Below are 20,000 nucleotides of genomic sequence, written 5' to 3' on the forward strand. Positions count from 1 at the left end.
CTCTGACAGAGAATAACTTTACATCTGAAGAGTTTAAAGACTCTATTTGTCCGTTGTTTATTTCTAAAGAAACACGACAATGTATAAAAGGCTCCATTACCTTGTAGCTCACGTTATGGCTCCAGATGACCGCTTTTATAACAATAGGCTAACGATTGGGTCATAACCACGAGACTTACTGTCACACAGTAGAGGAATTACCGTATAGTACAGGAGAAGCTCACAGGCAGTTTGGACTTCCATTATCTGTTTAATTACTAATGTTAACTAGCATGTTAGTGATCAGTAATGACTAATGTTAACTAGCATGTTAGTGATCAGTAATGACTAATGTTAACTAGCATGCTAGTGATCAGTAATTAGCCTGTGCCTATGTTATCTCCTTACATATACCTACGCTCTCCGTCTCTGTAAGATTGGGAATGATTGAGATTTCTCTCGGCACAGCTACCAGAAGACTTCACACTTTCAGACAGGTTGCTCACGTCACATCTACGTTGTTTCTGTCAGTTGGAGGCTGCTCAGTAAAGCAAGAGATCACCGGAAAAGTGACTTCTAATATCCTTCACTGGTCTCCGTCCAGAGACATGGGGTCTGTTGGTCCATTCCTATATACTGTCTATGGTTAGTTAGTGTTTTGGCTGATTTAGTGTTAATGTTTATTGACATTTGTTGCTCTCGTTGCTTCCCACGCAGTTCGGTACAATATGACTCGAGTCCGAGTCCCCATCTCCGCTTTGCATCAAGCTAGTGATGTGTAAATGAACTAAACTAAACACGATGAATGAACATACGGAGAATGATTGCAGACCAGTACTCACAGTCTCCGCTCCACTTGTGGCTGTGCAGCATCAGCCGGCTCTTGGCTTCGTCCAGCTCCTCTTTCAGCCGATCGTGTTTCCTCTGCAGCTCTCTGATCTTCTGCTGCCGCTTCTCCAGCATCCTCAGACGCCCGTTAAAGTACTGCAGACCCTGAACACAACACAAAAACAAGCACAGCAGACCCTGAACACAACAGACCCTGAACACAACAGAACACAACAGGCCCTGAACACAACAGAACACAACAGGCCCTGAACACAACAGAACACAAGAACAACAGGCCCTGAACACAACAGACCCTGAACACAACAGAACACAACAGACCCTGAACACAACAGACTCTGAACACAACACAAGCACAACAGACCCTGAACACAACACAAACACAACAGGCCCTGAACACAACACAACAGACCCTGAACACAACACAACACAACAGACCCTGAACACAACACAAGCATAACAGACCCTGAACACAACAAAAGCACAACAGGCCCTGAAAACAACAGAACACAACAGACCCTGAACACATCACAACACAAACACAACAGATACTGCACAGATACCTCGTACCTGAACACAACACAAGCACAACAGGCCCTGAACACAACACAACACAAACACAACAACCCTTTCATGTCTTCAGCTGTCCTGTCAAAATAAAGGCCTAAAATGCCCCCAAAAAATTATTTAAATGCATCAAAAAGAAATCATTTGATGACAACTTCCTGAGGAGAGACACTTTGAGAGACTTTAGGATCTCGGAGGGAGGGGTTAGATAAATTAGATTAGATTATTAGACATTAGATGAACATTAGTTTGCTGATTGTTAAACTCACTTTTTCGACATCTTGGAACGGCTGCAGAGAGAAGACAGAAAGACAAGATCACAGAAAGGCCAGCAGGACAGGCAGTATATACTGTATATATAGTACACTGTATACACTATATTTAGAAATATATACTGTATATATATATATATATATATGGAAATGCTAGGGGTGCCGGCAGTCCAAAGATAAAGATAAGAAGAAGAAAAAAAAGCCCAAAATGTTGAGTAAAACAACACACAGGCACAGCCACAAAAACTTTGAAAGTAGTACATTATATATATATATATATATATATATATATATATATATATATATATATATATATATATATATATATATATATAGTTCTGTCCATGTATGAACCAAACTATCTGGTAACAGATGTGTATTCTGACCTCTGACCCCGCTGCCTCCTCCCAGCTCGTCTGCAGACGCTCCACGTTATCGATCTCGTACACTTTGATCTCGAAGGGCTCCTTCAGGGCGCCGCCCAGCGAGGGAAGCTCCGCCCACTTCCTGTCTGGGAGGGGGGCGGGAATCAGCCGCCGCCGCAGGAAACCACCTGACGGAAGTTAAAGATGAACTGAACTGAAAAAATCTGCGTTGATAATGTGTTGGTTACGACAAATAAAAATGAATTACACTCAAAAATTTTATAAAAAAAAATCAATATAGCTTTTTTAAGCAACACAAAAATTATGTTTGTTAGTATTATAACGCTGACAATTTCGATGACGTCACTGGCATGGTAGGACCTGCGAAGGTACAGTACAGGCCAAAAGTTTTGACACCTTCTCATTCAATGTGTTTCCTTTTTATTTTCATGACTATTTACATTGTAGATTCTCACTGAAGGCATCAAAACTATAAATGAACACATATGGAATTATGTACTTAACAAAAAAGTGTGAAATAACTGAAAACATGTCTTATATTTTAGATTCTTCAAAGTAGCCACCCTTTGCTTTTTTATTAATAAAGGAAAACTTCCACTAATGAACCTTGACAAAGCACACCTGTGAAGGTAAAACCATTTCAGGTGACTACCTCATGAAGCTCATTGAGAGAACACCAAGGGGTTTGCAGAGTTATCAAAAAAGCAAAGGGTGGCTACTTTGAAGAATCTAAAATATAAGACATGTTTTCAGTTATTTCACACTTTTTTGTTAAGTACATAATTCCATATGTGTTCATTCATAGTTTTGATGCCTTCAGTGAGAATCTACAATGTAAATAGTCATGAAAATAAAGAAACACATTGAATGAGAAGGTGTGTCCAAACTCCAAACATCAAAGTTTGAAAAAAGAAAAAGTTTGCTGCCCGTAGGAGAGTCACCCCAGGTTGACCCTAGATGCACGGAGGATTCACGAGTTTGGCCGTTTACTTTAGGCTAGTGTAGAGTTGGCAGATTCTTTCCTTGTGGTCGTTGATGGATATTACACAGATACCTCTTACTATGGAACTAGGATACTGAGTTTGACATAAGTGTTTCCAACGTGTTTAGCTGCTAGCCCTTTCCCTAGGTTGGAGCGTGTGGTAGCTTGGTTTAGTGACTCAGTTTCAATGAATACCCAGTGTGTCGGTCTCAGTTTTGTTGAACGCTATAAAGCCCACACGTTAGGCTTTATTTGTGCATGTACGTGAATATGTACGTGTTTTATGTATGTGACAACAACGATAAATCCAGCCCTTTGCCTAGTAGACTAGCTAGCATGCTGGATAACAGCTGAACAGCACACTATTGTCTTTTACCTTCAGGCCAGAGATACAGATCACTTATATTCAGGACCAAGAGAGCCATGACAAGTTTTGTGCCTACATCTATCAGAAATATGAATGATTGACACATTTACTATTTTAACTTTTTGTAATGTAATTTATGTAACTGTTTTTTAATGCTTAATGCTTATTATTTTATTTAACATTTTGCTGTACTCTTTTTACTGTACTTATGTAACTTTAGTAATTTATTGGTAACTATTTACAATTTGTCTATATGGAACTGTGTGTGTGTGTGTGTGTGTGTGTGTGTGTGTGTGTGTGTGTGTGTGTGTGTGTGTGTGTGTGTGTGTGTGTGTGTGTGTGTGTGTGTGTGTGTGTGTGTGTGGGTGTGCGCGCGGTGTGCGTGCGTGTGTGTTAGATTATGCTGTGTTTGTGGTACTGTACATGCACTGATGCACAACACAAATGAAGTTCCTAACGGATAAATAAAGTTCTTTGAATTTGAATTTGAACATCCCTCTCTGTCCTCTGCCTGATGGGAGCGTTTCAGCGCCCTGTCTCTGCGGCAGAGAGCATCGCTGGTGTTGGTACTTGCCGTTGGTCTATCGGTCGGCCCTGTACAGTCAGCCCGGTCTCACAGCAGTTCGTGTAAATGTCAACGTTCTTAATCTATTGATACGTGTTCACAGAGACGTTTTTGTCGGTTTTGATGTGTCGGACAACACGAAAATGTGAAGTAATGTATTTCAATGGGAAGCATATTTTGTGGTCACAGCACGAAAATGGTAGGGAGTGATATAAAAAGCTGAAAATCCGCGTAGGGAGGTTGGTCGGGGTGGTGGATGGGTCAAACAACAACAGGACTTTCGCCCGGGCGATCGGGGATGGCGTCCCTGCGTGTGGCGCTTTGTTGCCGTGAGTCCGGGTTGGTACTGTAGCCTGAAGAGTCGATCAATGAGGGTATGGCCTCAGGTTTCAGTCTGCTGGACTTAACCCTCACCAGTGACCCTGTTATATCAAAAGTACAGCTCTCTAAATAGTCTGTCGCTAAAAAATGCTCGCTACAGACTCTAAAACCAGGGGCTGTTGGAGGGCTAGCCAGTTTTAAAGCAGCTAGCCAAAGCAGCTAGCCATGAGTTGAGGACTGGTTTCCTTGTCAAAGGTGTGGAAATGTATTGTAACCCAAGCTGCCTTAGCCCTATACAACTTATTACTGCAGCCAGGGGTAATACAGTAAGACCCCTAGACCTGCTGGTTTCAGTTTCCTCACCATGTCCATTAGCCTCTGACTGTTTACGTTCCATGGCTGCTTACCATGCCAGTGACGTAGCACACAACAACACTTTGAATGCACCATTTTATCCCTTTTAACAGATTCAGCCATTTGAATCACTGTACCAACGAGAAGAAATAAAACACATCTGTTATATCACCTTTACTCAAATTCCAGTTCAGTTCATCTTTAAGGGAAGACAGAAACAGATCTCTCCCTTCTTTATGATTTTCTCTGATCTTTTCGCTGCTTTGTATTAATGCTTTTGTTTAATTTTTGTGTGTCTATGTGTGTGTGTGCGTGCATCTGTGTGTGTGGTGGTAGGTGGTGATCGTGTTGTTATTGTTGTGTGTGTGGTGTGTCTGTGTGTGTGTGTGTGCGTGCATCTGTGTGTGTGTGTGCGCGTGTGTGTGTCTTTGTGTGTGTCTGTGTGTGTGCTGTTGAATTTGTGTCTGTGAGTGTGTGCGTGCATCTGTGTGTGTGTGCGTGCGTGTATCTCTGTGTGTGTATGTGTGTCTGTGTGTGTGTCTGTGTGTTTTTGTGTGTGTGTGCTGTGTGCGAGTATGTGTGTGTGTGTGTGTGTGTGTGCCATCGAGTGTGTGTGGATGGGGAGGGAGGGTGCGTGGGTGATAATTGGAGTTGGATATGTACCGCGGGAATCTCAGCGGCTTTATGAAATATTCATGAGCTCCTCGGACTGATGGCGTGCAGATCCCAGAGCGCTGCGATGCGTCAGGCTGCATCACAATCAGCTGCCGTACGGGAACAGAGGCAGAAAACACCACGCCGGCACAGATAACGTGCAACGCCGGCACAGATAACGTGCACGGCTGTAGATGTCCGGATAAAGCCGCGGCAAGAGATGAATTGATGCAGCGACATATCAGAGAGGAGCCTTTGATAGATGTTCCCTCTGTAGTAATACCTGTACTCTTCAATGTGCTCAGCATTCATCAACTATTACATGTGTGTGTGTGTGTGTGTGTGTGTGTGTGCGTGTGTGTGTGTTCATGTATGTGTGTGTTTGTGTGTCTGTGTGTTCATTTGTGTGTGTGTGTGCATGCGTCTCTGTGTGTGTATGTGTGTGTTTGTGTGTGTGTCTCTCTGTGTGTGTGTGTGTCTCTGTGTGTGTGCATGCGTCTCTGTGTGTGTGTCTGTGTGTGTGTGTGGCGTGCGTCTGTGTGTGTGTTCATGTATGTGTGTGTTTGTGTGTCTGTGCGTGTATGTGTTCATGTCTGTGTGTGTGTGCGCGTGTGTGTGTGTGTGCGTCTGTGTGTGTGTTCATGTATGTGTGTGTTTGTGTGTCTGTGCGTGTATGTGTTCATGTATGTGTGTGTTTGTGTGTTCATGTCTGTGTGTGCGTGTATGTGTGTCTCTGTGTGCGCGCGTGTGTGTGTGTGTGTATGTGTGTCTCTGTGTGCGCGTGTGTGTGTATGTGTGTACATTATAATTAGGACGGAAACGCCACTTTTAAGATTGACCATATTTTCGTTTTTGGGTCAAATGGCCTTCTGAATGGGAGTGCTAGGGGCTCTGCTATGCTAGCCTCATCGTAGATGTCCGGATAAAGCCGCGGCAAGAGATGAATTCATGCAGCGAAATATCAGAGAGGAGCCTTTAGATAGATGTTCCCTTCTCTAGTAATACCTGTACTCTTCAATGTGCTCAGCAGACGTTGTCATGCCAACATCATCTGTATCAGAGACATTTTGTAAGCTTTTTTTTTTTTGACATTTTTTTTCTGCTTTTTGTCTGCTTTTTGTCTGCTTTTTGTCTGCTTTTTGTCTGCTTTTTGTCTGCTTTTTGTCTGCTTTTTCGCTTTATTTAAAGCATTACTGTCGCCAAAATGCAACCTAGATTTTTTTTATTGAATGTACCTGAGTCAAACTTTCGTTTAAAAGTATGGGAATTAGGACGGAAACGCAACTGTGTGTGTGTGTGTGTGTGTGTGTATGTGTGTGTGTGTGTGTGTGTGTGTGTATGTGTGTGTGTGTGTGTATTTGTGTGTGTGTGTCTGTGTGTTTGTGTGTGTGTTTGTGATGTGTTTGTGTGTGTATGTGTGTTGTGTGTGTTTTGTGTGTGTGTGTGTTTGTGTATGTGTTTGTGTTGTGTGTGTTTGTGTGTGTATGTTGTATGTGTTGTGTTTGTGTGTGTGTTGTGTGTTTGTGTGTGTGTGTGTGTGTGTGTGTTTGTGTGTGTGTGGTGTGTGTATTTGTTTGTGTGTGTTTTTGTGTGTTGTGTGTGTGTTATGATGTGTGTGTTTGTGTGTGTGTGTTGTGTGTTTGTGTGTGTGTGTGTTTGTGTGTGTGTGTGTTTGTGTGTGTGTGTCTGTGTGTTTGTGTGTGTGTGTGTGTGTTTGTGTGTGTATGTGTTTGTGTGTGTGTGTTTGTGTGTGTGTATGTCTGTGTGTTTGTGTGTGTGTGTATGTCTGTGTGTGTGTATTTGTGTTAGTGTGTTTGTGTGTGTGTGTGTTTGTGTGTGTGTGTGTGTGTGTGTGTGTGTGTGTGTGTGTGTGTGTGTATGTGTGTTTGTGTGTGTGTGTATGTGCGTGTGTTTGTGTGTGTGTGTGTCTGTGTGTGTGTGTTTGTGTGTGTTTGTGTGTGTGTCTGTGTGTGTGTGTGTCTGTGTGTGTGTGTCTGTGTGTTTTTGTGTGTGTGTTTGTGTGTTTGTGTGTGTGTGTGTGTATGTGTGTGTGTGTTTGTGTGTGTGTGTTTGTGTGTGTATGTGTGTGTTTGTGTGTGTGTGTTTGTGTGTGTGTGTGTGTCAGCTGCTGTTACGGAGACGCATTACGTCTCGTCTCTTTGGTGTGTTCTGAGGAACTTTACTTAACTCGGGGAGACTGATCTGCCCGACTGGCTCTACTGGTTTAAAAATAATGAATTTGATGCTAGCATAGCAGAGCCCCTAGCACTCCCATTCAGAAGGCCATTTGACTGAAAAACGAGAATACGATCAATCATAAAAGTGGCCTTTCCGTCCTAATTATGCTTTTAAACAAAGGTTTGACTCGGGTTACATTCACAAAAAGACCCAAGGCTACGCTTTAACTTTAAACTAATAAAAAAATCATCCATCCATCCATCTTCGTCCGCTTATCCGGTGTCGGGTCGCGGGGGGAGCAGCTCCAGCAGGGGACCCCAAACTTCCCTTTCCCGAGCCACATTAACCAGCTCCGACTGGGGGATCCCGAGGCGTTCCCAGGCCAGGTTGGAGATATAATCCCTCCACCTAGTCCTGGGTCTTCCCTGAGACCTCCTCCCAGCTGGACCTCCCTCCACCTAGTCCTGGGTCTTCCCTGAGACCTCCTCCCAGCTGGACCTCCCTCCACCTAGTCCTGGGTCTTCCCTGAGACCTCCTCCCAGCTGGACGTCCCTCCACCTAGTCCTGGGTCTTCCCCGAGGCCTCCTCCCAGCTGGAAGTCCCTCCACCTATTCCTGGGTCTTCCCCGAGGCCTCCTCCCAGCTGGAAGTCCCTCCACCTAGTCCTGGGTCTTCCCCGAGGCCTCCTCCCAGCTGGACCTCCCTCCACCTAGTCCTGGGTCTTCCCCGAGACCTCCTCCCAGCTGGACCTCCCTCCACCTAGTCCTGGGTCTTCCCCGAGGCCTCCTCCCAGCTGGAAGTCCCTCCACCTAGTCCTGGGTCTTCCCCGAGACCTCCGCCCAGCTGGACCTCCCTCCACCTAGTCCTGGGTCTTCCCTGAGACCTCCTCCCAGCTGGACCTCCCTCCACCTAGTCCTGGGTCTTCCCCGAGGCCTCCTCCCAGCTGGAAGTCCCTCCACCTAGTCCTGGGTCTTCCCCGGGGGCCTCCTCCCCAGCTGGACCTCCCTCCCACCTAGTCCTGGGTCTTCCCGAGACCTCCTCCCAGCTGGACCTCCCTCCACCTCCAAGTCCTGGGTCTTCCCCGGGGCCTCCTCCCAGCTGGAAGTCCCTCCACCTAGTCCTGGGTCTTCCCCGAGACCTCCGCCCAGCTGGACCTCCCTCCACCTAGTCCTGGGTCTTCCCTGAGACCTCCTCCCAGCTGGACCTCCCTCCACCTAGTCCTGGGTCTTCCCCGAGACCTCCTCCCAGCTGGACCTCCCTCCACCTAGTCCTGGGTCTTCCCCGAGACCTCCTCCCAGCTGGAAGTCCCTCCACCTAGTCCTGGGTCTTCCCCGAGACCTCCTCCCAGCTGGAAGTCCCTCCACCTAGTCCTGGGTCTTCCCCGAGGCCTCCTCCCAGCTGGAAGTCCCTCCACCTAGTCCTGGGTCTTCCCCGAGACCTCCTCCCAGCTGGAAGTCCCTCCACCTAGTCCTGGGTCTTCCCCGAGACCTCCTCTCAGCTGGACCTCCCTCCACCTAGTCCTGGGTCTTCCCCGAGGCCTCCTCCCAGCTGGAAGTCCCTCCACCTAGTCCTGGGTCTTCCCCGAGACCTCCTCCCAGCTGGAAGTCCCTCCACCTAGTCCTGGGTCTTCCCCGAGGCCTCCTCCCAGCTGGAAGTCCCTCCCACCTAGTCCTGGGTCTTCCCGAGACCTCCTCCCAGCTGGACCTCCCTCCACCTAGTCCTGGGTCTTCCCTGAGACCTCCCCTCCCAGCTGGGAACCCCTCCACCCTAGTCCTGGGTCTTCCCCGAGGCCTCCTCCCAGCTGGAAGTCCCTCCACCTAGTCCTGGGTCTTCCCCGAGACCTCCTCCCAGCTGGACGTCCCTCCACCTAGTCCTGGGTCTTCCCCGAGGCCTCCTCCCAGCTGGAAGTCCCTCCACCTAGTCCTGGGTCTTCCCCGAGACCTCCTCCCAGCTGGAAGTCCCTCCACCTAGTCCTGGGTCTTCCCGAGGCCTCCTCCCAGCTGGAAGTCCCTCCACCTAGTCCTGGGTCTTCCCGAGACCTCCTCCCAGCTGGACCTCCCTCCACCTAGTCCTGGGTCTTCCCTGAGACCTCCTCCCAGCTGGACGCCCCTCCACCTAGTCCTGGGTCTTCCCCGAGGCCTCCTCCCAGCTGGACGTCCCTCCACCTAGTCCTGGGTCTTCCCCGAGACCTCCTCCCAGCTGGACATCCCTCCACCTAGTCCTGGGTCTTCCCCGAGGCCTCCTCCCAGCTGGAAGTCCCTCCACCTAGTCCTGGGTCTTCCCTGAGACCTCCTCCCAGCTGGACCTCCCTCCACCTAGTCCTGGGCCTTCCTGACACCTCCTCCCAGCTGGGAAGCCCTCCACCTAGTCCTGGGTCTTCCCCGAGACCTCCTCCCAGCTGGACCTCCCTCCACCTAGTCCTGGGTCTTCCCCGAGACCTCCTCCCAGCTGGACCTCCCTCCACCTAGTCCTGGGTCTTCCCTGAGACCTCCTCCCAGCTGGACCTCCCTCCAGCTAGTCCTGGGTCTTCCCTGAGACCTCCTCCCAGCTGGACCTCCCTCCAGCTAGTCCTGGGTCTTCCCTGAGACCTCCTCCCAGCTGGACCTCCCTCCAGCTAGTCCTATCCGAGTCTTCCCGCAGACCTCCTCCCAGCTGGACCTCCCTCCACCTAGTCCTGGGTCTTCCCTGAGACCTCCTCCCCGCTGGACCTCCCTCCCAGCTAGTCCTGGAGTCTTCCCTGAGACCTCCTCCCAGCTGGAAGCCCCTCCACCTAGTCCTGGGTCTTCCCTGAGACCTCCTCCCAGCTGGACCTCCCTCCAGCTAGTCCTGGGTCTTCCCGGGGACCTCCTCCCAGCTGGACCTCCCTCCAGCTAGTCCTGGGTCTTCCCTGAGACCTCCTCCCAGCTGGACCTCCCTCCACCTAGTCCTGGGTCTTCCCCGAGGCCTCCTCCCAGCTGGAAGCCCCTCCCACCTAGTCCTGGGTCTTCCCGAGACCTCCTCCCAGCTGGACCTCCCTCCACCTAGTCCTGGGTCTTCCCTGAGACCTCCTCCCAGCTGGACCTCCCTCCAGCTAGTCCTGGGTCTTCCCTGAGACCTCCTCCCAGCTGGAAGCCCCTCCACCTAGTCCTGGGTCTTCCCTGAGACCTCCTCCCAGCTGGACCTCCCTCCACCTAGTCCTGGGTCTTCCCTGAGACCTCCTCCCAGCTGGACCTCCCTCCAGCTAGTCCTGGGTCTTCCCTGAGACCTCCTCCCAGCTGGACGCCCCTCCACCTAGTCCTGGGTCTTCCCGAGACCTCCTCCCAGCTGGACCTCCCTCCACCTAGTCCTGGGTCTTCCCTGAGACCTCCTCCCAGCTGGACCTCCCTCCAGCTAGTCCTGGGTCTTCCCTGAGACCTCCTCCCAGCTGGACGCCCTCCCACCCTAGTCCTGGGTCTTCCCTGAGACCTCCTCCCAGCTGGACCTCCCTCCAGCTAGTCCTGGGTCTTCCCTGAGACCTCCTCCCAGCTGGACGCCCCTCCACCTAGTCCTGGGTCTTCCCTGAGACCTCCTCCCAGCTGGACCTCCCTCCAGCTAGTCCTGGGTCTTCCCTGAGACCTCCTCCCAGCTGGACCTCCCTCCAGCTAGTCCTGGGTCTTCCCTGAGACCTCCTCCCAGCTGGACCTCCCTCCACCTAGTCCTGGGTCTTCCCCGAGGCCTCCTCCCAGCTGGAAGCCCCTCCACCTAGTCCTGGGTCTTCCCCGAGGCCTCCTCCCAGCTGGAAGCCCCTCCACCTAGTCCTGGGTCTTCCCTGAGACCTCCTCCCAGCTGGACGGGCCTGGAACACCTCCCTAGGGAGGCGCCCAGGGGGCATCCTTACCAGATGCCCGAACCACCTCAACTGGCTCCTTTCCTTTCATGGATGACTGAGCTTCTCACCCTATCTCTAAGGGAGACCCTCCTGAGGAAACCCATTTCGTCCGCTTAAAAAATCATAAACAAAATCATCATAACTCAATTTACAAAACTGGCCTGTTTTGATAATCTGAGGATTTTATAACCCAAATAAATGCTATACGGTGATGATTTTCTTTTGAATGTTTGCAGCGACAAAAGGTGGCGACATCGGACCTCCTCAGAACTTTACAAGATTTGGGAGCCGAAGACTTTAAATACTTCAAATAATTGTGTGTGTGTTAGATTGTTGTTTTGTTGGTATTGATTTTGATTAGTTTGTGGGGTGTGTATGTGTATGTGTGATGGCGTTTTGTTATTGATGATATGTTTGTGGGTGTATGTGTTATGTGTGGATGTATATGTGTTATGTATGTATTGTGTGATGATGATGATATTGGATGTATGTGTGTATATTATTATTGTTATTTTATGTGGTGTAGGTGCGTTTTATGTGGTATGTGATGTATTTTATTATTGTATTATTTTATTTTGGATGTGTGTGTATATGTATTATGTGATGTGTATTGTGGATGTGTGGTATGTGTGTATGTATGTTGTATTTTGATATTGTGTGTGTTTTTTTGTATTGTATTATTATGTGTGTGTTTTGTGTGTGTGTGTGTGGTTTTTTGTGTGGATGTGTGTGTATGTGTTTTTTTGTGTGTTTTTTGTTGATGTGATGTGTTTATGTGGGTGTGTGTGTGTGTTTTATTTGGGTTGTTTTTATGGTGGTGTATTTTTTTATTGATGTGTTTGTGGGTGTGTGTCTGTGTGTGTGTGTGTGTGTGTGTGTGTTGTGGTGTATGCGTGTATGTGTGTTTGTGGGGTGTGTATGTGTGTCGGTGTTTTTGTGTATTTTGTGTGTGTTTTGTGTGTATGTGTTGTGGGTGGGTGTGTATTGTGTATGTGGGGGTGTGTTGTTGTGTATGTGTGTGTGTTTTGTGGTGTGTGTGTGTGTGTGTGTGTTGTGTTGATGTGTATGTGTGTGTGGTGTTGTGTGTGTGTATGTTTTTGTTTGTTGTTTTTTTTGTGTGGGGTTTGGGGTGTTGTGTGTGTGTGTATGTGTGTGTGTGTGTGTGTGTGTGTGTGTGTGTGTGTGCGTTTTTTGTGTGTGTGCGTTTGTGGGTGTCTGTGTGTGCGTTTGTGGGTGTCTGTGTGTCTGTGTGTGTGTGTTTGTGTGTGTATGTGTGTGTTTGTCTCTGTGTGTGTGTGCGTTTGTCTTTGTGTGTGTGTGTGTGTGCGTTTGTGTGTGTGTGTGTGTGTCTGATAGCGTGCGTGGGAAATGCAAATAATTGATCTTTTTCTCTCTCACCATTTCCTCTCTTCTTGGGCGATTTAGAAACCCTGCTTCTGCTGGACCCTCGGCTCTCGCTCATCGAGTCGTGCGCTGAAGACGTGCTGCCGGTCGTCTCGCTGTCGCGGATCATACTCTCGTAGCCGCTGCTCGCGCCGCTGTGGTAAAACAGGGCGGTGCGACCCATGGCGGGGGGCAGCTCGCCGCTGAGGACGCTGCTGTTATCGCTGCCGTGCCCGCTGCTGTAGCGCTGTGGCCTTCGTGGCGCTGTGATCTTGCTGTAAGGTGAAGGAAGCTGCGTGTCGATTGGCGACCCGCTGACGCTACTTGTCCCGCGGTCAGAGCCATCGCTTCCTGTTACTCCCGCCCCCCTGTTGAGTTTTTGGCTAGTGGCTAGCTCGCTAACACGGCTGTTAGCCACCCTGCTGATTGCCTGCTTTGTGCCCATGACGGTGCCTCTTCCTATCTTGGCTCCCACCCCTGACCGAGCTGTGGACTTGCAAGTCGGCGGTAGGCTTGTGTTTCGTCCAGTTGTATTGTCGAGAGGTTTAGGGGAGATCAGGCTCTTTGAACCGCTAGTAGACAGAGTTCGAACCTTCGATCCAGCAGAAACTGCTGCTCGCGAGCTGCTGCTGTTGTTGCCTCTGACCGGCCCCAGTTTGCTTGGAGTTGCAAAGACACCGAGAGAAAATTCAGAGGAAGAAGCAGATGTGGAGGTGTGGGCTGGACTCTCGAGTCTTGGCACTGATCTGTTGGATCTACTGGACAGTTCGGGCTTGGAGCCAGCTAAAGTTTGACTGTCATATCTCTCCAGAGACATCATACTCCCGTAGTACCTGGAAGATTCTGCTTTAGCCCCTCGTGTCTTCAGGCTTGAAAATGTCCTGGCAGGGTCAGTTTTTAAACTAGCTGTCCTGTGGCTAAATGAATCTGCCCGAAGCTTGATGTTGAATTCTTCCTCTGAGGTTGATGTTCTAGGGAATGAAAACTTTCCGGTTTCGCTACTTGTTTTAAAGGCACTTGGAGACAGCGCAGTCCTTGTCTTTTGTTCTTGGCTCGACTGTCTGACAGCTGGCGCAGGAGGGGAGATGTTTCCAGATCCAGACTTGGAGATAACACTGCTGCTTTTCTGCCCATTTGACTTCTTTCCCAAGGATGAAAACCTCAGGGCTCCTGTGACTGAAGTGCCCTCATGAAACCATTTCGATTCAAGACTCTGGGGAGCAGAAACAGTTCCTAAAGTCGTGGCCCCTCGGGTGAGTCGTGGCAGCTTGATGAGAGTATCTCCTCTCCTGCTGTTAGACTTCTCACAACCATCCACAATCCTCTGAGCTGAAGATGACATTTGTGCCCTTGGTGGGCGGGGTACACTATTACTGTTCCCTCCGGGCCTCTTAGAGGAAACACTACTCGTGCCACTTCTCGGTGGCTTACCTGCAGAGAGAAACTCAATCTCTCTGGGATCAAGCTGACTGCTTCCCTGAAGCAAAAAGCCATCATGTCTGCCTTCAGGTGCACATGAGGTAGGCTTGTTTTTCCTGGGAAGACTGGAATGGGCGGCATGATGAGGAATCTGGGCTGACACCGCATTGTTCAGAGTATTCGGTCTCACTTTGGGAGAGCCTTTGAGAAAGGCTTTGGTTGAGTTGGGGTATGGGGATGGAGGGCATTTCAAAGACGTTTTGTTTGGCGTAGCAGGGTCACTGTCCAGCTCTGAGAAACAGAAGCCGCTGTCATTCAGGGAGCTCTTGATGCCGTGCTGCAAAAATGGCTGTTTATGAAACAAACTTGGCGAGCTTAGCATGGATGTGTCTAGGATTTTGTCCCGTAAGTAAAGCTTGTTTGTTGAATGAGTGCCTTCCCTTTCGGACGCATCAGCACTCACTTTACGTGGCAGCGACCCAACAGTCGAGTGTTTGTCGCCATGTTGGGAAAACAAGACTTCCTGGGAGTCAGGTCCAACTACACCCAAAGGTCCAACAGCTCCTTGTCGACATGCTGACATCCTTGGAGTTTCTGTTCCTGATAAGGTGAAAGAAGGTTTGTTAGGAGGAACAGAGTAACTGTCCAGCTCTGAGAAACAGACGGGACTGTCATTAGGGGGGTTCTTGATGTCATACAGTGGCTGTTTATGAAATAAGTCTGGCATGGATGCATCCTCTGATGCCTTTATTTTGTCCTGTAAGTAATGCCTCCTTCTTGAATGAGTGCTGTCCCTTTCAGCCGAATAAGCACTCGCTTCACTAGGCTGCGAGCCAACAGTTGACTGTTTGTCTCCGTGTTGGGAAAACAAGCCTTCCTGGGAGTCAGTGCCAACTTCAGGTCCCACAGCTCCTTGTCGACATGTGTAAGCATCATACTCGTCGTTTATACTGCTGATGATGCTCACAGGCCGAGATCCAGAGGATAACGCCTCACGGTTGAAGCTGAGGAGGTTGGAGTTGGAGTTGGAGGGGCGGCCGTTGTCTGGGACAAGACCACGAGGAAGCTCCTCTACGACCGTAAACACAAGCTCATCCTCGCCGTTCAGCTCCACAGGCTGCTGCAGCGTAACAGTAGTCCTCAAAAAATCCCTGTCCAGGCAGCTTCCTAACAGAGCAGCCCGAAGATTGTAAGCCCTTTCCATGTTGGGAGACCCCAGTGGTTGGCTCATACCCACTGGGGGAGTCCTACCTACCACGTCCCCGGGCTGAGATGCTGCCCTGGATGTCCTTGGTAAGGATGGTGAGGCTGACGGCTTGGGTACACCCCCTCTGAAGTAGACTTTCTCTCGCACTACAGGCTCTGAGTCCTCGGAAGAAGTCCCACCTTGCTTTACCGCACAAGGCTGAAAGGGGGTGGCTGACAGTTTCTCCCCATCTGCACTTGTTCGTTTGGAAGTGTCCACGAGGCCGCCGGCTGAGGGGAATTTCCGATCCTGATCGGTTTTATTGGTGCATGCGGTTGACGTTCTGTCTAAGAAACCGTGAAGGTAAACCTCGACAGATTTGGGTGGAGACGTTGCCTCTGTGGGTTTACCAGCTCCAGTCTGAGTCCTGAGTGCTGCAGCTTGTGCCGCTTTGGCTTCTGGGCCAAACGTAGCCGGACCCTCGCTGCCATCAATGCAGTCGAGTCTCTCCTGCAGCTCTGCGAACGTGTTACACTTCAAGTGATCTCTGTCAAACCTGGGGGCATCTTTGACTCGCTTTTTGGTCAGGGAAGGGATGATTGGAACGGAGGAAGGCGGTCCCTCGTTGTCGCTGAGCTCTCGGTCCGAGATGGCCAGCCCTCCCGGGCCAATGTAGATCACGGTATCGCAGGAGTGTTCGCTGCTGGAGGAGTACTCGGGGTCACTGGACAGCAGCAGGGGGGTGTCTGGGTCCAGGGCTACAGTCCGAGGGTGGAGGGGTCGCAGATGAGGAGGTCGATGAGGCGGGCCTTCCTCGCAGGAACTCTCCCCTCCGGATGAACTGGAGGCATTCTGCAGATACCAAAGAAATAATTCAATTTAGGGTCAAATCATAGCACACTTTACAGATAGAGTAGGCCTAGACCCCACTTTAATAATAATAATAATAATAATAATAATAATAATAATAATAGATAGATAGATCTTTATTGTCATTGTATGCGATACAACAAAATTCTGTTGGAGCAATCCTCTCCAAATAGCAGCATAGAGTAAAAAAATAAAGATATACACCTATATACACATACACATCCATACACATACGTACGCACATACATACATACGTATAGAGAGTAAAGAAGATAAAAATATATATATACATATATATATATATATATATATATATATATATATATATATATATATATATGCACATATAATAATAATAATAATAATAATAATATTAATAATAATGTATACTTTATTTATCCCTCAAGGGGAAATTACAGTGTTATTCACTCTGTTGTTATTACACACATTACACACAGGCCTGAATTACACACACATGCTCAGTACCTCTACATGGACTAATGGAGAGATGTCAGAGTGGGGGGGCTGCACATGGACAGGCGCCCCGAGCAGTTGGGGGTTCGGTGCCATGCTCAAGAGCACCTTGGCAGTGCCCAGGAGGTGAACTGGCACCTCTCCAGCTACCAGCTTACCTTGTTTATAATTTACACAATACAACAATTCCCACCCAATTTCCCAATAAATTATACATGTTTTATTTTGTTATATACAGTGGTACTCGTGAGTTTATGAACTCTATTATATTACCTGGCTCCTCCCCTGTATGCTTGCAACTATATGGCTCTGTCAATAAAATACAAACACAGCCTCTAATGTGAGTGAAAGCCGATTTCATCCCGCCACAGTCTACCGTTCCCGTAGGACCAGGGGTATGGATTATCTGTCTCGCTGAGTTCAGACTCTCTGACTCTCTGACCTGATCTTACTGATGGACATTAACGATTAAAAAGTTTTTACTGTCAGCAGCTTCAGGAAGACATGTTGAATCCCCTTTTTTGCTGAAGTGTGTGATAGAAATAAAGCTGCCTCGCCTAAAAGTGTCCCGATTCACTGCAATCATTATGGAAATAACTGGCAAATAAATCATCACAAAGCCTTTACACACGCGCACACACAAACATAGAGACACACACACACACACACACACAGACAAAGACACACACAAGTGCACACACACACACACACACACACACACACACACACACACACACACACACACACACACACACAGACACACACAAACAGACAGACACACAAAACAGACACACACACACACACACACACACACAGACACACACACAAAGACACACAGACACACACACAAACAGACAGACACACACACACAGACACACACACAAACACACAAACACACAAACACACACACACAGATACACACACACACATACAGAAACAGACACACACACAGACACAGACACACACACACACATACAGAAACAGACACACACACACACACACATACAGAACCAGACACACAAACACACTCACACACACACACACACACACACACCACACACACACACACACACACACACACACACACACACACACACACACACACACACACACACAAGAGAGAAAGTTGATTGAGCTCTTTGGATTGTTTCCAGTTTCTAAAAGGATTTTTCTTTACTTTTAATAATTTAACTACATTTTCTTAATGATACTTACAGACTTTTACTGTAACAGAGTATTTTTTACAGTGTGGTATTAGTACTTCTACTGCAGTAAAGGATCAGAATACTTCCTCCAGTACCTTGGACTTGTTCTTCCTGGTGCGGTGGATGCGTGCGGCGAGCTGCACGGTGGTCAGCGTCTCCATGAAGCTGGCCGGCGAGTCGGAGACGTGGGCGATCATCGTGGTCCGACAGTTGATGTTGCCGAGGGATTCGCTGAGCAGCATGGCGAGCTTACTGTCCCTGAATAATACATCAAGAAACCCCTCGTTAGAGAGCAGAGACGGGCGTTAGAACCCCCCCCCAGGACCCCAGAAACCTTTCATTAGGATATGCAACAGATCAGCAGGAAGGAATCAGAAGGAGGTCTCATTTCACTTTAATGAAGAGCACTTTGAACTACACACCACACATGTGTGATCTGAAGACAGAAATCCTGCTGTTAAAAAGACCAGAGAGGAGAAAAGCCAGGAGGTTGGAAAAAAGTGACAAAATGTCGGCAATAAGTGTATAAATATTGGAGAAAGAAATGACAAAAATGTTGGGGAAAAAATGACAAAAATGTTGGAAAAAAATGACAAATATTTTGGAAATAAGTGACAAAAAATTTTGAAAAAAAACTTTGGAAAAAAAATGTTGGAAAAAAAGGTGACAAAAATGTTGAAATAAAATGACAAAAGTTTTTGAAAAAAAGGCAACAGAAATATTTGGAAATAACTGATATAAATATTGGAAATAAAATGACAAAACTGTTGAAAAAAATGTTGGAAAAAAATGACAAAAATATTGGAAAAAAGTCACGAAAGTTTATGAAAAAAGCGATTTAAAAAAAGGTGAAATGCTGCCTTCAGGGCTTCAGGTTGGTTTGTGTCCTCGGGGGATCTTTGGTCCATCTGTTGTGAGTTTGGGCTCCGTGCCCTTTGACCTCTGCTGGTCCATTAAAATGCGAGCTGGTACCTGTAGGGAACGTGCTTGGCGCCGTTGGCGAGGGCCAGGATGTTTCGGAGCGCCGACAGCGAACACACACACACACAGGACCCCAGAAACCTTTCATTAGGATATGCAACAGATCAGCAGGAAGGAATCAGAAGGAGGTCTCATTTCACTTTAATGAAGAGCACTTTGAACTACACACCACACATGTGTGATCTGAAGTCAGAAACGGAGAGAGGCGTCCATGAAATCCTGCTGTTAAAAAGACCAGAGAGGAGAAAAGCCAGGGCCGCCAGTACCGGCAAAATGAGACAAAAACTATTAAAGAAACACGCAAAGACGTTGGGAAAAAGTAAGAAAAATGTTGGGAAAAAATAAAAAAAAAATTGAAAAAAGTTACAATAACTTTGGAAACAAAGGCGACTGAAATGTTGGAAAAAAATGACAAAAATATTGAGAAAAAAATTACTAAAATATTGGGAAAAAATGACAAAAATTTTTGGAGATAAAGACGACTGAAATGTTGGAAAAAAAGTGACAAAAATGTAGGAAAAAATTAAAAAATTTCGGATATAAAGGCAACTGACATGTTGGAAACCTTTCATTAGGATATGCAACAGATCAGCAGGAAGGAATCAGAAGGAGGTCTCATTTCACTTTAATGAAGAGCACTTTGAACTACACACCACACATGTGTGATCTGAAGTCAGATACGGAGAGAGGCATCCATGAAATCCTGCTGTTAAAAAGAAAAGCCAGGGCCGCCAGCCCCAAAAACGTTGGAAAACATGACAAAAATATCGGGGAAAGAATTACTAAAATATTGGGGGGGAAAAATGACAAAACTTTTGTGAAAAAAATGAGAAAAATGTAGGAAAAAAAATGACAAAAATATCGGGAAAAAATGACAAAAATGTCGGAAAAAAAATGACAAAAACTGAATAAAGTGACAAAAATTTCGTATATAAAGGCGAATGAAATGTTGCAGAAAAGTGACAAAAATGAAGGAAAAAAGTGGCAAAAACATTGGTTACATGGCAAAGAATTCGGAAATAAAGGCGACTGAAATGTTGGAAAAAAGTGACAGAAACGAGGTGAAATGCTGCCTTCAGGGCTCCAGACTGGCTTGTGTCCTCCGGAGATCTTTGGTTTATCTGTTGTGAGTTTGGGCTTCGTGCCCTTTGACCTCTGCTGGTCC

General features: G+C 47.6%; 1 protein-coding gene across 2 annotated transcripts in view; it reads right to left on the reverse strand.

Annotated features, from left to right (window-relative positions):
• The window catches only part of LOC120546633 (kinesin-like protein KIF26A), a 54,945-nt gene that overhangs the window by 11,276 nt on the left and 23,669 nt on the right, over positions 1–20,000 (reverse strand). The window contains exons 8-12 of one of the 2 annotated variants that reach the window (XM_039781707.1): positions 17,950–18,112; positions 12,716–16,157; positions 2,051–2,217; positions 1,662–1,682; positions 822–972 (exon numbers count right to left, since the gene is read on the reverse strand). In XM_039781707.1, the coding sequence (XP_039637641.1) occupies positions 822–972; positions 1,662–1,682; positions 2,051–2,217; positions 12,716–16,157; positions 17,950–18,112 (3,944 nt within the window). Of the gene's footprint in view, positions 1–821; positions 973–1,661; positions 1,683–2,050; positions 2,244–12,715; positions 16,158–17,949; positions 18,113–20,000 lie in introns of those variants that run through there. The other variant, XM_039781708.1, reaches the window with a different exon arrangement.

Source organism: Perca fluviatilis, chromosome 18 (assembly GCF_010015445.1).
Source record: "Perca fluviatilis chromosome 18, GENO_Pfluv_1.0, whole genome shotgun sequence".
Classification (NCBI taxonomy): domain Eukaryota; kingdom Metazoa; phylum Chordata; class Actinopteri; order Perciformes; family Percidae; genus Perca; species Perca fluviatilis.